Source organism: Callorhinchus milii, unplaced genomic scaffold, assembly GCF_018977255.1.
Source record: "Callorhinchus milii isolate IMCB2004 unplaced genomic scaffold, IMCB_Cmil_1.0 Scaffold14, whole genome shotgun sequence".
Lineage (NCBI taxonomy): Eukaryota > Metazoa > Chordata > Chondrichthyes > Chimaeriformes > Callorhinchidae > Callorhinchus > Callorhinchus milii.
The window spans coordinates 10,737,427-10,755,459 of record NW_024704755.1 but is presented as its reverse complement, the minus strand read 5'-3'; the positions used below and the strand labels follow the sequence as shown (position 1 = coordinate 10,755,459).

At 37.5% G+C, this 18,033-nt stretch overlaps 1 protein-coding gene across 6 annotated transcripts in view; it reads left to right on the top strand.

The window, feature by feature from the left end:
• The window catches only part of LOC103176098 (ankyrin repeat domain-containing protein SOWAHC-like), a 173,229-nt gene that overhangs the window by 76,109 nt on the left and 79,087 nt on the right, over positions 1-18,033 (top strand). For all 6 annotated transcript variants that reach the window (XM_007889483.2, XM_007889481.2, XM_007889480.2 and 3 more), the window contains exon 5: positions 9,378-9,440. In XM_007889483.2, the coding sequence (XP_007887674.1) occupies positions 9,378-9,440 (63 nt within the window). The remainder of the gene's footprint in view (positions 1-9,377; positions 9,441-18,033) is intronic.

Here is an 18,033-nt window from a genome sequence, read left to right as displayed (position 1 = left end):
AACGAGACAGTAGCTGTAACTGATATCATGGCAAGATAAGAATTGTTTACTGGGTGATTATGTTCTGTCATTTGAACACAGCACGGAGCAATTTTCTTGAAATTAATTTGCTTATGTGCTAAAGACATGAAGTAAATTTTGATCATTATGTTCAGGCAAATCCATATTGCAAATTTTACTAGCCTATGTGCGTAGAATTGTTTTTACATTTGTACAAAAAAAATTGCATTAGATAAATTAAATTAGATAGATTAGATTAAATTGCATGCTTCTATGTTGAAATGGATTTTAAGTTCCAGTCATTATTTTTTACTGGGTGCATTTTAATGTGGCTTTGAGTTAATGTATATGTTACACTGTAAATTTTGATTGACCCCATTGACCTTCAATTCAATTGATCTCAAAGCCAATTAACATTAGCTTATTTATTTAGATAGTCATATTTCCTTTTCGTCCAACGCAGGCACCGAAACGTTCAGAATTCTCTTTTTATAAGCTGACAGCTTTGAAAGCTGGCTTTAATGTGAATATCAGATACTTTATTGCCTTGACTTGTGTGACCTCATCTACTAGAATGAAGTCATTCACCAAGCTAAGGAAGACAAACCTTCGTTCCAGGGAATTAATCAAGTCCATCAAGTGCCCCGCTTTACAGCCTTATCTCCAGCCAGTGAGAGAGTGAGCAGTTATAAACTTGACAGCCACCAGATAGCCTCCTGTCCTTCACGTTATGCCAACATCAAAGGGGAACAAAGGGGTTTCCAGAAGCTGAAACGATCTCTGGATAAGTGCAGCTGACATAATTTCTAGCTTAGGGATTACATTGTTTTAGAACAAGGTATTTTAGGGAGAATGACTACAATACATTCCACTGAACTTTAACTTTTTGATGATTAACTTCACCGATAGGAATGCTCAGCGGATAATGGCTTGGCCTGCCTTTTCATCCCCAGCTATCGCAGAACCCATAAACATTCCAATTAGGCAGCCAATTAAAATGAGAAAGAACCTCCTGAATTATACAGCAGTTGGAAGCTGTTCTGCCTTTTAGTTGTCAGACTGTGAAAGGTTTTTATTGCATTTGAACTGAAGGAGGTGAAAGAATTAAGTGAAACAGTTATGTTTGAAAGGATTGTATGAAGGGGCAGAGCAGTGATAAGAGTTCTCAGCATTAGTGCTGAGGAGCCATTAGTAGGGTATAAAAAGCTTTGTTATGCTAAGAGATGGACATTATAAAAGTCCGACAGATCCACTTACTCAGTTTAAGTAAAATTTTATTTTATTGGTTACCCACGAAGGTGGAGACATGATAATCATTTGTAAATTCTGGGATGCAGGGCTGATCATGTTTTATTAAGGCATGAAGTACCTGGAGCCATTTGGATGTTTCTATGACCACCTGGCGAAAGTCAAAGGAAGCAAATTTTAGCTATGATTTTCTAATCAAGACGCTTAAGATTAAAATGTACAACACGAGGCAGTTCCCAGCCAGGGAGGTGAAACTGAAGAATTGTAAAACAAACATTGTCTGTAACATTCATAGATTGCTTATTGCTCCTTGTTTGGTTGTTGGAGACACATTGGAAAAGTTAAACTCATGACATCATGAATACCTTTGAAGTGCTGGAGGAACCACTTACAGTAATTAGGATATCCTTGAACAAGTGTTTCTGAAGTATTGGCTGGTTACTTGGCATTTGCCTCCTTTCCTGCCTACTAACTAGGAAGGCTTGATCTTAGATAATTATCCACCCACTGAGCTTCCAACCATGACAGTCAGTTCCCAGGGGATACTGCGATGCCTGTACTGTTGACTGATGACTTCAGAATGTCAGAAGCATTAGGGCTGAATGTTAAGCAACAAAATTATCTGTTTTCACTGCCTTCCATCAAAGTTTCTATAGATTTTATAATTACTTACTGTGGGAACAGTCTTCTCAGTATGAATGTGCAAAGAACCGACAGCACAAATGAAAAGGCTTCAATATAGAAGGTTACATTATCTTCCGCATTCAAACCATCTCTAAAAATAAGTGCCTTTGCCACAGATGTACAGCATCATTGATATGATGTACATTTCTTTCCTCATTTATATTAAGCCGCTGATCAATCATTGCTGACAGTGCACTGTCTTTGTGTGAGGGGCTGTAGGACAAATGTTTTAGCTTGTGAGAAGAAATTGTTAGCGTTTGAAAAGAGAACAGCACAGAGAGGATTAATGGCTCACTTTGATGGATTATAATGTAGTGAAATTGCTCAATATTGATATGAAAATGTTTGTGAATTGGCTGCATGGAATTTCCAATGGAAAATGAAGGCTGTTAATTTCATCTTGTCAGTGTTATCAGTTCCAGCTCAGCTCATGCCAAGAGCTAGCCCACAAAGACCGATGAGTGAGCTTGAAAAATAGCTGAATAGCACCCCAGTGAAAACCGATGTGATCAAAACATTGAACTACCCAGTGTCGCAATGTCAATTATTTTGTACTCTTTGACTATATGGCTTATTATTATTATATAAAGCGCTTTATTCTACCAAGTATCATCAATTCAATAATATTTAAAGCTACTCTGTATAACACGGTTGTCAATTTTACATACGTTAATTATAAGTACGAGACCAGTGATCTATATGTGATCAAATTGTGTAAAAGTGGCGCTGCTAGAAATTGATTTAGTCCAATAAAACAATATGAAAAGCACAATCACAATTTTAATGGGACAATGCAATTTTTGTCATATATCAACATTGAGTCATAACGCAAGGGAAAGAATATAAAATGAGTACAGATCAGCAATCGGGGGATTTATATGTCGAGTAAAATGTTATCAATCAGATTTATTTCTTATGAATTTTTTATTCATGCAACTCAACAGGCTTGTCTCAAATCTTCACATATATGTTATATAAAGATCCACTTTGTGTTAACATATTAAGTAATCTTAATTTTAAATTAAGATATGTTATTATCAGACATTGCCTGTCATTATCTCATTAACACTAAGAATTCTAAAATGTCTAAATCTCTTATTTTTAATTCTATAGAGATTATCTTGAGGTTAAAATGTCTCAGTTGTGCACACTAACTTGAATTTCAGATAAACCTTTCCATACCTGGCCCTTGGTATGAATGGCCCTATCGTTAATCCCATGAAAAGATTAGTGGGTGAAAAACCTGAGTCGCTGAGTGAATTCTTTTATCTTATCTTTTTCATCTGTCTTGCAACATTTCTATAAACCTCTTTCTCACTTCATTATTTCGGCTTCTTATACTACATTTGCCTGCTGCTTTTTATTTGTAGTTTTTTTATTTCAGTGTTTACTGTGGCTCTGTTTTGAGAAATCTGCTTAGTGTCAAAGGTTGCTACATAACACATTTGGCTAGCAAATTAAGCATTTTAACCATGGGAAACCACATGTTTCATAAATCAAAAATATTTATTTTCAGTTTCAAAGCACCCAGTCTTGTAGTGATTTCCCTTAGATACCAGAAAATAAATGTCTTTAAGTTATCTGTTTTTCATGTGAAATTTGTCTACAAAAACAAGAGGCTCATAATTTTGATTTTGTAACATTAATTACACGAAGAGTAATGAATGGAAGATGTTAAAATGGCTCAATTGCACTCCCCATAACTCCACTTCTTTGTAAATCTTCAGGGTATGGGAGGGAGCAGAGAGTGGGTGGTGACTTGTGGAGTATAAACACCGACACAGACTGGTTGGGCCAAGTGGCCTGTTTCCGTGCAGTACATTCTTTGTAAATCTTTGCATTCAATTCTTATACACATTTGCCCTGCTTGGGGTGGTGGTTGAGACAGGATCCATACTAGCTTTCAAGAGGGAAGCAGGCAAAAATCAAAAATTAGGTATTAGCCTGACAGTTTCAGTTGGTAACAAGATGTTATGGGGTCAAGATCCACATGGGGACTTTGAACTCATACTCCAATACAGTGCCGGGCGAGGACTGCGAGTTGGAGATGCTGTCCATTGGATGAGGCAGTAAACAAATGTGCCACCAGCACATTCAGCTAGGCCTTAGATTACCATGACACAATTCAAAAAGAGAAGGGAATTTCTTCGAGTGCCCGGGCCAGCAATTCCCCAAATAAAATTGGTTATTCACTTCATTCACTTGCGCAATATCCCACAAACGGCAGCAAAATTGTTTGCCATGTTTGGTTACAAATGCACAGCAAATTTCAAAGTACTTTGAGACATCCTCTTTACCTGAAAGGCCCTATATCAAGTGCAATTCTATGTTCATAGGATATGAACAGTGAAAGCCTTGCAAATCACTGGATAGCTGAAACCTTGAAAACTCTGAAGGATTATGCTAGATCACGCTGACCTCGTGCATCTCTACTAATGTTGGGTGTTTGCCAAGAATACCCAGCACTGAATACCCACTCTTATCAGTAATTACAGTACAATAAATTATTTGACTGTTGATCCATCTCCCTTATGAAAAATGCAACCAAAAACATGCCATGTTTCTTTAAGATAAGAAAACTGTAATCACAATCTATCCAGGTAATATTGGCCAAATACGTGTTTTTTTTAAAAGTTCATTCCACTTTCTTACTGAATGTTAGGAACTGCCTCTTAGAAAGTATTATGTCACAGATGTATTTTAGATTATACAATAATAGCTAGCTTGTTGAACTCATTATTGTAGGATTGAATTGGCTAGTTGTTGCAAATTGAAATATGTGTTATAAAATACCTTTACTACACATGTTGTGATTCCAGTTTTTACTGTGAAATGGAACAGGAAAGCATATAATATTAACTAATAATAATCCTTACATTTGATATAGTGCCTTTAACATCATGGAGACATCTCAACTTGGAGGCAATGTGCTACTTTTGCACCAGGCTGAGACACATAAATTATTATTCAATTTAATCAACTCGAATTCAAGATCCTCATCCTCACCTACAAGGCCATTCATGGCCTCGCTCCCTCCTACCTCTCCGACCTACTGTCCCCCTACTTACCTGCCCGTACCCTCCGTTCCTCTGGCTCCGGTCTGCTCCACATCCCCCACCCCAACCGCCCTACCATCGGTGGCTGGGCCTTCAGCCTCTCAGCCCCTAGGCTCTGGAACTCCATCCCCCAGTGCCTTTGCCGCTTCCTCCCTTTCCTCCTTCAAGGCCGGTCTCAAGACCTTTCTCTTTGACCGTGCCTTCAGCTCCCCTCTCGACTCTCTACCCCCTCCTCACCCCCTCCCTTCCCTCCCCTCACCCTGACCATTTCCCCAATGCTCGGGTCCTGACCCAACTGTTCAGCGCCTTGGGACGTCCTCCCGACGTGAAAGGCGCTCTATTAATGAAATCTTGTTGTTATTGTTGTATTACATACTGTATTTTACAGTATTACAGTTTAAACCATGGCATCATAAACACTGCTAAAATAATGATAATCTGGGGAAATAGTTTCTTCTTAGTTTCAGACAACACCCTTAAGGAACATTTAGGTGCAGCTAGTCTATATACACTAAAAGGTCAAATTAACATTGTGTTTGAATTCTGAATTAAATGATGCCCTTACATTTTTTCTGTTGTAATTGGTAGCAGTGTTCACTGTTGTTCATTTTACAGGTGCTAGCAGATACTGTATAGTATTTTCCTCTGAACTTCTTCAATTCCTTGCTTCGCAGAGACCAGGGGTGTAATCCAAGCTCAGCAGTTAAATGTACACAAGTGACTTTGTGGAGTTGGCCCATTGACACTGTTTGGCAACGTCACAAAATAAGCACTTTATACTCACATGCATGCACTCATATACACATATGCATGTGTATGTTAATGACTTGCAAATGTAATCTTTTTAACAACAGGTTAATTTAGTAGGCAGTGGTGGTGGGGGGGGGGGGGGAAGCAATCAATGAGAGCATAAGGAATGTGCTTATGGAGATTATGGTGATGAGCCAAAAGGCAGTTTAAACTGACAGGACAAGTGGTCACTCTCGTAAAACTTTATTACTTTGGTGGGTATGGTATACAGTAATGCGGACTGGAAACTCACAGTTCAGACAGCTTATATTCACAAGGTGAATCAGACTTCTATCAACAGAGTATAACAGTTTATACTAACTCCTACTGCATGTTCAGAGCTTTCAATACATTCCATCCTGTGGCAGTTCCAAACTGACCAGAGTTTGCAGTGTGCAAACAGACTCCTCAGCTACCAACAGGGGCGGCTGTCTAAATTGGATGCTTATTTCTACACGACAAAAATCCCAATTGGAATGTGCTCGACAGTAATAAAGGCAAGCCATCTTGCCTGAAATTTTTATTTACTTTGTACCCTCTACCTTTTCTTATTCCCAGCAATTATTCAAAGAATCCTCCATCCTCCATCCTGAAACCAAAATGTTAGAAATACAAGGTTTGAAATGTTATTTCAACATGCCAGTACTCCAAGCCACAGTGTGGGTAGAGGCACAGGTTCCCTGGACAGCCGATTGCTGATCTTACTTGTGGCTTTTGGAGTGAGCACTGACTGATTCTATGTATATTCTTGTAGTGAGAGGTTGCGAATTTGGGGATAAATCTCCTTTTCTTGCACTGATAAGTGACTAGATCAAGACTGACATTAGTGGAGGATTGGAGCAGGTCATCCGCTCACCTTCTCAGCTGGGGAGAACATTTAAAAAGAGGCTCCTAAATATTTCTGTACAGCCTGACATGATAGAAGTTTGTAACATCTTAATTATTATAACATTGAATTTAGCAGCAAAAGATATTCATTCAAATCACAGACGCTAACTTGGAGGTCTCTCTGGGAATACAAACGTCATTTTTTTGGTTTGTTTGTTTATATTTCAACACTTACACAAATTATGTATAAGCAAGCCTGTGAAGAGGTGCATTTTTTATGAGTGCCCATTTCAGCAGCGTTAACTGCCAAGATTGTGCCAGAGTGTAATCTGTGCTGGAATCACTGTGGCATAAACCTGGCATTATAAACCGGGTATTACATATGACTACAGAGTGGGACTGACTGTATGAAAGCAGCCACGCAGAATGGCATACAAAGCCTGTAGCATTTCCCAAGAGATTAAGAGGTGAAGATCTTACTTCCTTCATGCAAGAGGCCCTATCACATATGTTTGATTTTTTTCGGTGAACGGCTATTTCAATAAAACAGTTTCCACTCCCTTCAATTTTTATCTGTGGGTTATGATTTTTGGGGGATATCAAATTCCGTGCATGTTTGCAAAGCTCACAGATGAATCAGGGCAGATGTAATTAAAATTCTGTTTCTTGACTGTTTCACTGCTTTTCAGAGTAAATTTCATATCTCAAAATATATTCTATATTAAACAAATCCTAAATATATCCATCTCTATCATATACTTTACTGATAATATAAATCAAGATTTTTTACATTGTATTTTTGTGGGAGATTCAGGTATTTTTTCTTTTTATTTATATTGTTCCATTGCATTTTCTTTATCTGACTTTCCTCACCTTTGATTCGACTTGCAAGTGAGAGGACCGGGGATCGATTTCCCAGGTGGGGTGAAACCTTAGAAAAGTTTCCTTACTCCACATGCCTCTGTTTACCGAGCAGTAAGTAGGAATATGGTCATTAGCCGATGGGTGCATCTCTTTCCAGGGATAATAATCCCTCAAAAAAAACCTCAATCCACGACTGTTTGTGGGATCCTACTGTGTACAATTGGCTGCTGCATTTTGCCCACAAAATGACGCAGTCAATTCACTTTACAATATAATCTGTGAAGGGCTTTGAGATGTCTCAACAAAGGGATAAGGCGCTATATCAAATGCAATGACTATTATTATTTTTTCATGTATGCTAATTTAGCCATGATTTCTCTACATTTACTCAGCCAATTTAGAGATATTGTCTATTATTATCAAAGTTCCTCATTAAGAAGAGAACATTTGTAGACATTAAATGAAGATTTCTCTAAATCGTCTACATTAAATCATCTTCCATATACATTGTGGAAAAAGAATTCTCTTTTTAGTGACCACATTCTTTGGCATTGTACAATATAATAATTAGTGATTCTCTTTTAAAACAAACGTTGGCTAAAGTGATATTATTTACTGAATTACACATTGAAATGGTATGCTAAGAGGCAATAAATATATCATTGCTGTCAGAAATTCAAAGGTGTTTGGAAATTAATGACGAATGCATTTCAGTTCAATTTCAGTTTTGGCTTCACTTGTACGTTTTCTTCTTTTTCAATGTGTAATAGGAGCAAATTAATTGGTTGTCCATAGTACATGCTGAAAGTTGCAGCATTGTAGTATTGTCTGCACCTTGTACACGTCAGTCATTCCAATATTGTTAATGTTTTTTTCAATGTATTTTTATTCCCATTTCCTCCCCTTTTATAGTCTTTCCAGGATGTGCAGCCCAGCTTTATTTTGAAAAGGGAAAATGAGCATCTGCAGATACAGTATCTCTATAGCCTCTATCAGTACCACTCTATGACCAACTGATAGGGTGTTATTTGGAACATTGGACAATTTCCCTTCATCCTGTTGACAAGGTGCCTCCCAGCCTTTCAATACAGTATTCTGCCTGCTGACCCAACTGAAGTTGGGCTGGGGTTATCACTTGCTAGATATATAGATATATATATATATCACTGACTCGGATTCCGCTCTCAGACTTATTTCACCACTGAACCGCACTGTATGCTGCATATATAATTTGAATGTTTTCCTGCACCTGCTAATGCATTTCTACTAAATGGAAACAGCTGTAATTTTTTCCTAGAAGTCGATTTTGATTTTTGTCAAATCTTTTGTGTCAAGATTATATCTTGATATCACTCAATCAAAATAATACAAAATTCTGTGCTTTTATTTTTTTTAAATGTTAAAGGCCCAGGATGGCAATGCTGCAAAACTAAACTCCCATTTGCTGCGGCCACATAAGCAGCATTCTAAGTTGGGTGCAGTTCAGACAGAAGCGTCCGGTCTGCTCAGCTTCAACAATGAGCCCTATCTCAAACTTGAGAAGTGCTGTTCCTTACTGCATTTGTGTGAATTACGTGAATATTTTCACGTAAGCCACCCATCTTTAATACCTCTCTGATTGAGGGAGATTGACATTTGTGCTACGAGCAGTTCAGTATATTGTGTTCTGTGTGGGTAGATTTAAACTGCGCAAAGTTATTACACTTAGGACCCTTACAGTTGGCACATCAATTTGTATTCAAACTCAGTGAAAAGTCTGTGTGGTGACCCACATCGCTGCCTAGTCCATGATTGAAAACAATTTCAAAAACATCATGAATAATTTTCTATGTCTTATTCGATTTTTGTGAAGAGAATGGCAATGTAAAATACTGTAAGTAAAATTAAATGTATGTTTGTTTCCTGCAGGGTGATACTGACCAAGAAGGAACTGATGATGACCTTCAAAGTATTACAACTTCATCTGTCAACGTAAGTCATATTTGTGGCATTTTCAAGAAACAATTTTAAATGATATTACAGAAATCAAAGTGGTATTATACTAGAACAGAATACGTGTTGAACAAGCCAGTTATATTCCAGTGACATTTGCTGAGATGTTTTCTTTGTACACAGCAAAATTATAGTTTCTACAATTCCTTTCTTTAGCTGCCTTTACAGCATTTGCTCAACAGACTAAGCTAATTGCAGTTGCATTAACATACGTCCTAACTCAGGAAGTCATCGAGACAAGAAAATACTTCAAATATTAAATGAATATTTGCAATTCATTATATTTTTTTGAAAACGGCTTCCTAATCAACTTAGTGGTATATCTTCTAATCTGATTTACTATTACAGTAATTATTGAGAGCGAGTAATCAAAAATCTTAATTGTCATAATATTGTACTATATAATTAGTACAAAGTTTAGAGTTTACAAAATGTTCTGACAGACTTTTTGTTGAAACCATCAACTGCTTACTTACTTATTCAAGCCTCTGATCTCCTGGAGTTTGCTTTCAGCTGTTTCTATTGAGTTTCAAGTATTCATCAATAAGCTTCCTGTTTTTTTGTAAAATGGTATAATTTTGGATTTTTCTCATTTATAAAACATATTTGCTTGTTTGCGCGGTTTAACTCTTTGTTGTATTGAAGTACCCTTCTAATGTTGCCTGAGTATTTTATCTAAAATGTTTGATGAGGCTGGCAAGTTTAAAGTGTATTACTGCAGCCAGTTCTTAATGATGATGATCTAGTTCAAGAGATTAATTGGAGTAGTACTTTTGAATGCATTACGTATTATCATGCATCTTATTTTACATGAAGAGGAAGGTTCAAGTGGGGAGAAATTCCATTGGGTAGAAATGTAGTACTTTAGAGAATCCAGAATTTGGCAAAAAAATCCCCAATGCAGCTTAATTTTGAAGCTAGCTTTCTGTAAGTTCTTTTAAAAATTACAGAAAAATGACTTCATAGTTAAAACTAAATTCAACAATATCCCAAATTCTCGACATGCTAAAATGCTACATAGAGTAGATCTCGATCCAGGTGGAATTTCTCCCACAAAGATTTATTGCAGTAGAAAACAGTTAACCAAATATAGCATCAACCTGACACTGGTTAGCTAGACAGTTAGTTGACCGTTGAAATAACTGTGAAAAGCCTGTACAATGAATCCACTTCAGTCTGAGCCTTGGCCTATTCTTAAACTTGTTTTTGATCCTGACCTTTGCTACTCTGTTATTAATAATACATTATTGACCAGTTGCCTCTTTGGGGATCAGGAAGCGTCGTGTTTCTCAACACAAAGCAAAGAAAGGTCACACAATGATGGCCTCATGTTTGGAAATTTCTGCATCAATGCTACTTTTATAACATTCTGCTTAACCAACCAGTCCCTTTCAAACTTATGTTGAAAGTTTAGAATCCCTTAATCCCTTAACGGAAAGTTTTATTAGGTACATCCTAATGTTAGTTTCTTTTGTTACATTGCCCCAGACGAGGTTCCACAGGAGCCTTCTTCACATTACGACTCTGATAATTACATCATATTTCTTGGTAAAGGGGTAACGACTATTTTAACCATTTTGACATGAAGGTATGTCACTTGGCTGCAGTCAAAATTGTTCGAGTAATATTTCTACCACTGGGCGTTAATTATTTTTTAAACGTTTCTGCAGATTCTGCTGCAACACAGTTTGCTAGAATTCCAGCTTCCCTGCAGCCTAACTTCATTTCCAAGACTACAAGTTCTCTTTCCCAAGGTGGAACAGTCAAGTTGATTGATGCCTGAACAATACGATACCCCTTTCCTTCTTATTTTGCAATGCCTTTTGTTTAAAAGAATGGGAATAACATGCAAACTAGCTTCTTCATGAAAGCTAACACACACACACACACACACACGTATGTGTGAACTATAAAGGGATGATCTCCAATGGTTGTCAAATCTGCAGATCTTGGTGAGTAAATCATATTCTCTGCTGGTCTTTAAATTTACAGACCTTGGCAGCATGAGCTGATAATGGGATTTTCCCCCTATTATAAACTCCGACCACGAAGGTCTGTAAATTTACAGACCAGCAGAGAATAAGATGTTCCCGCCCATAAATTTACCGACCCTCAGAGAGTCTCGCCTCGTGAGTTGTAATCTTTGTTCTAGTTTGGAAATCAGCAGTGATTCTTGTTTTTGTTTTTTAAAAAAAATCTCCAGGGAGATGGAGATTCTTCCAGACTATTAAATCTAGGACTGAAGACACCAATGAGCTATTCTGATAGTAAAAGGAGAGAAATAAAAGTGCAGGAAACAGTGAGCAGAATGTTTTAAAGCAACGTTGGGAATTGAGACTCCCAGAACAATGAGTTTTACATTTCTACTTCTGCTGCAGTTAGTAAAGTATACCTTAGTTACACGATAAGATGGAGATTCTGTTTCTTTAAACTGGTCGGATACTTTTGCTCTTTTTAAACTAAGTGACTTCTGCTTCAGCAGATGACCTCTTTTGTATTTTTAAAACCAAAATTGTTTCCTTTGACCTTTGGACATGGGATAAGAGTAACTGTGGGAAAATGTGTAACAGTGCACTGAGTGTCAGCCTCAGTGCCAGGAATAAGAAGAATTTTTGCATATTGACATTGAGTTGTGGACCATGAAAAGTTATAGCTCTGCCAGTTTCCAGTTTGCTCACAGTATTCCCTTCCGTTCCAAAACCCGATCTGTTTGGCCTGGACAGAAAGCCCTAGCTGTCCTTCCTGTGCTACCACAGAGAGAATGAGAAATGAAGGCTGAAGGCCTAGACAGTTTGCAAGGGAAATGCACACAAGGTCAGGGAGAAATGAGAACGTGTTCGCTTTGTGCTCCCCGGGTGATATCCAATAACCCCTTCAGCTTTCAAACTGTAAAACGCAGATTCATTTGCTCAATTCAGGGAGACAGGAGCAGATTTTGTCAGAAACTTAGCTGGAGTTATATTTGACACAGCCTCACATTGTAGAAGGAACACTTTCTTTATCTAAGCAACAGGAGGGCATGAAAATGTAAGCACTTGACAGAAGCAACATAAATTCAGTGTATTGCTAGTCTGACCCAGGCCACGTGAAAGGAATGCACCGTTTTCCTTTGACGGTCTGATTTCCTGACTGACGTTTGAGCAGTTGTCTAGCCTGGCCACTAAAGAAAGTCTACATCAATTACTTAAAAGGAAGCCAGCCTTGTCTCTGAAAGCTTGGCAGTAGAAGTAGTTATTGTTGAAGTAAAGCTAATGAACTCACTCTTTTTTTTGTATTTTCAAAGGCTTAATTATTTGTTTTAAGGTCACAAGGCTTAAGATCTTAAAACACAGCCTTCTATAGAAATAAAAACTCATTAGATCAGATGAATTGCAGCAGTCTCCTCTTGGTTCACTATAATGTTTTCTTTTCACTCTGCTGCATTTTACTGTTTTTCTGTGACAAGCCTTCTTAATTATAGTTCGTTGCTTTAATATAGATGTGCCGAAACCTCACTCTCACATCTTCCACTTGATCGATTTGTTTCACAAGTGGGAGTGAGATTTACCCACTAAATCTTTACATCTGATGTAAAGATTTAGTGGGTAATGTACATGGCCTGAAAAGTGAAAAGTGAAGTTTGACATAATTCTGTACAAAACATCTCTATATACTATGAAAACATGAACACGTAATGGTCTTTAATGTTTGATCATGTGTACCAGGTGATCAAACCTGTACTGTATTTGGCATATAAATGGATGCTGCTCAAACACAGCACATTTCAACATCTTTTCTCTCCATGCTGCTGATTTCATTTTAACATAACAAGACGTTTGTGTACAAACTTGTGAATTATGTACAGTATGATGTGAATTCCTCATTCAGTACAACACTCCAGTGCAGTGCTGGGGTAGTCTCATTATTTGTTGTTGCAGCACAGTAGGAATTTAACATTGAACCATAAACCTAGGGAGGTCTGATTCCTATTCCTGTGCTGAATTAGTTGATCTCTTTCACTCAGGTAAGGATCTCTCTCACTCAGAGTAAGGATTCCAGAATTGGTCTTGGATATAAAGGAGGAAAACAGTGACTGTTCCTGATCACTTGCCAATTATGATATACAGTAGTATTTTTACCTATTAAAACTATTTTGCGGTGTCCTGTAGGGTATTGGTTAGATACACAATCAAGCAAGAGGACCCGGGTTTGATTCCCGAGCAGGGCAAAACATTAAGCAAATTTCCTTACGCCTCTGTTTACCTAGCATTATGTAAGAACCTGGTTGTTGGTTGATTGGCAAATTGCTTTTTTGAGGGTAGTAATGCCTTCATAAATAAATAATCTGGTCACTCAATCCACGACTTTTTGTGGGACACTGATGTGCGTAATTGGCTGCCACGTTTCATCCACAAGATATACACTTTACACTATATTCTGTGAAGCGCTTTGAAACATCTTGAAGGGGTGATATGGCACTATATCAAATACAAGGATTATTATTACTTTAGAACTTGGATTAAAAATCTTACTTTTCTTTCTTTGAAGTATATTTTGAAATAAGATCTGTTTTTAAAACATATTTACATACAGTAAATAAATATTTCACTTTGGAAGATTCTTACTTCAGACTGCCCAGTCTCTGCAAATACTTAGGATTTGACAAAAGATCTTTCCCTGCAAAGTTACTTGTAAGGCACAAGAATAGTCTGTAGTTTTCCCCAGCTCTCCCTATTATAAGTTTACACAGTCTTGGCTTCATGTCTTAGTTTATAAAGTCCGTTATCCTGATGTAGGGGGACAAAGAGGTGGGTTTGCTGTTTTTGTAGAAAGTCAGCACAGATAGGATGCTGAAATGAACCCAATTCAAAGCTATCCACATAAAACACCCTTGTTGCTTTCAATGAGTTCTTGGCACATCACAAAAACAGTTTTTGTTTCAGAATTAAGGTCCCAGTGTAAACAAAAACCCTGGACATTGCTCAAATCACACTTCCTGCTGGCCAGTCATGGAGAAATATCGACAGGAGTTGTAGTGAAGTCAACGACCGACACTTCCTGCTTCCTGACTGGAGAAACGTGATGCTAATTAGAAAAGGGGCAAATGTTTTGCTGCAAACGAGCTAAAAAAAATCTAAATAATGAATGTAAAAATACACATTATTTAATGGGTGATGTTCGGCTCAAAAGAGGAATTTTTTATTCCATCACATGGTCAAATAATTTTATTTACTTCAATTAGGTTTAAATGTTCTGGGGGCCAATTCTGAGAATAGATATTGCTTCAATTTGTCATTGTTGTGTGAGTAACTCTATTCTTCAGAGAAGTTTGTTTCAAATGCATGTTAAAATTCTGAAATCCATCTTAAAACCCTAATTGCTTCCCAGCTAAGATCATCTACTGGCCTGTATGCTTTACTCTTGTCAGTGCCTTTACTCACTACAGTTCTAAAAGCCATCATTTAATCCAGTCTCCCACAACTGTTGACATTGGGAATTAAGGTGTTCATAAGCAAATTTGCTGAATTTCTCCCTGGATCCTAGCACAATGACTCTCCCACTGTCAAATCTTGACATCGCTGAAGAACCAAGTATTAAACATTGAAAAAACTATTTTGAACATTAGTATTTGACCTGTAAGTTTCCCCTTTGACCATGTAAGAGATGTACCAGGGATATTTAGTCCCTGTGACACAGCTGCTGAGACTATAAACACAGACAGTACTTGAGATCATCGGATGGGATGCATCATTGGTAAATACATCAGCTTGCATTCAATCTCGGTAATTCTCATAGGCCAATTTCTTTTGATGGTTCCAGTAGTGTGCCACTTGTGTGCCATCTTCCACCACAGCCTTAGATTGTCACCTGACACCTCAATTAGTGTACCGACTGAAATATTTGCCTGTATTTTATATAAAAAAAGTAAGGAGTTCTGCATTTCCTCCTCAGTGAGTACTGTATACCATGAAAACTTCAGATGTTTCAATCACCATTGATCCACGACATATGACCTTCATTGATTTTGCTATTTGTTTGACTAATGCTTTGAACATCATCCTAGCAAAGGTATTTAAGAATCACTGATTCACATCTGAATTACTTTGTTCCACTACATATTTAGAGACTTGATGTACCACATTTACTGTAGGATAAAATCAAGTAGGTTTCAGTGAAACTAGCTCATCAATCCATGGCTGGCAAGCCATATGAAATCCTGGAAGACTATCTCACTGGTTTCCATGGCAGTCAAGATCAGGATTGCCAAGTCAGCACAGTATTTTTTTTAAACCATACTTAACCCCAAGTGCAGAAATAACCAAAGGAGCAAGAAGTTTTAAAGCAACTACTTGAAGAATTATATGTTCTAAATTTTCAGTAGTTTTAGTGTAATTTGATTCACTGCATTGTGTGTGCCACTTGGCTCCATGACTTAGGCCTTTAGTTTTCTGTTTACCCTCAAATTCTCTTAGTTTTTGACGTGGAATTCAAAATCAATGTCCGCTCTGCTACCTTCCTTTTTTTGCCATAATGTTAATATTTTGGCCTCCGATTCCTTCATCTTGCATAACTTTGGATTGCTACAGACTGCGTTCAGAATGGTGTTCCATAACGACAAGGAGTTGCCTCTTCATTTTTTTTTCTGTCTCGCAAAATGTCAATCTAACGGTTATCTGTCAGAAAAGCCAAGGACACGTTTCAGTAACAGACACCAGATGGGTGGACACCTATATCATCAATTTTAAATTCTTCATAAATGGCAATTTTTTGGTGAGAAAAAATGAAGTTAAGAATCAAAAATATAAGCCTGTTTTACAGTTTATTGTGGCTGTTTCACCAATGTTGCAATGGCTAGATGGGTTTTAATCTGTGCTGTTTTCTCATACACATTTGGGACCGTATTCACACTTGCACCTAAAATACACCTTTGCAAAAAAAAAAGATTTGCCTTGTGCACGCTTATGTTTCTCTTGTTAAAGAGGAAATACAGTATAAACATTTAAATGACTCCTTCTCATTTGATTGCAATCACAGCTTATCTACAAGTAATGTGATGTAGATATTCTAACCAGGTAATGACCCATCTTCAAAAGATATTAGGGCAAAGTTTTCTCCAGTCCTAATGTTGTATCTGCGGCTCTGCATTTTCAACGTCATTTTCTTAAGGGTCTCCAGTTGAAAACAAATATGATGAGGCTCTGCAGGGAGTGTTATAAAAGTGTGTGGGAAGGAGCTGTTACAAAGGGATGACACGGTGTATTCTGGAAGGAGCAGAACCCCATTTTAAAATGTGTTGGCTTTGTGAAGTCTGATATGTGGTACAAGGAAACGACACCATTTCAAGGCATAAAAAGGAAAACTGCGAGTCCTGGAAATTCAAAATAAGAAGCGAGGCGCTTGACAGACTCTGCAGGTCATTCCGCATCAAAATAATAATCTTTATATTTCATATAGTGCTTTTCACATTCGGAGAAAGTCTTACAGGATACGTGGTTGTAAAATGTAATAACTGTGCATTTTAAAGAAAGAGAAAGGTTAATACTTTGGGTATGGTCTTCATCAGAACCATTTGACGATTGTCTACAGATCATGAGTCATCTATCTTTATACTTCTGATGTGATGCTCCTGGATTCACAAGTACTTTGACTCTAAACACGTTCATAATTCACATATTTCACTTTATAATAATAATAATCCTTGTATTTGATATAGCATTTTTCACATCTTCTAGACGTCTCAAAGTGCTTCACACTTAAATTGAATTGACTGTATATTTGTGGGTGAAACACAGCAGACAATTGCGCACACCAGTGTCCCACAAACAATCGTGGATTGAGTGACCAAATTATTATTGTTTTTTTTTAGGGATTATTATTCATGGAAAAGTGATCTGCCAATTGACTAACAACTAGGTTCCTACTTACTGCTAGGTAAACAGAGGCGTGTGGAGTAAGGAAATTTGCCCAATATTTTGCCCTGCCGGGAATCAAACCCAGGTCTCTTGCTTGCGAGATGAGTACTCTAACCACTGAGCTACAGGCCTCTGGAGTGCTTCACTGTCTACATAAATTCAATACACAGTCAGGAAGTAAACTTGTGGCCATTCATTCCCTCCTGCTTTGCAATCTAGTTCCATAAATACTAAAAGCAGCTTGAAGTGTGCCAAAAGCACACAAGGATTACGGTTTGCACATAGAATTACAAAGATTAATACGGCATGGAAACAGGCCATTTGGCATAACTAATCTGTGCTGGTATTTATATTCCACACTAGTCTCTACTGCTCCTGTTCCCATCTCCTATACCCCTCTAACATTGCACATTCATCCATTTATAATAAATGTGTTCCTAGTGTGTGCAAAATCACTGTTGTCACTGTTAGAGCTAATGCTGAAAGCAAATACAGAATCAGACTCCGTCCATAGTGTCATTGCTCCTGGATAAAAAAAAAGTCTCTAATGGTTGAGAAAATCTGCTGCATGTATCAAGCTGGACATATAGTTCTGTGCAAACCTTCTTACTCCAATTCATAAATTACAGGAATATCAGTACTTTATTAACCTCCAAAGGAAAAAAAACAAATCCCCAGGG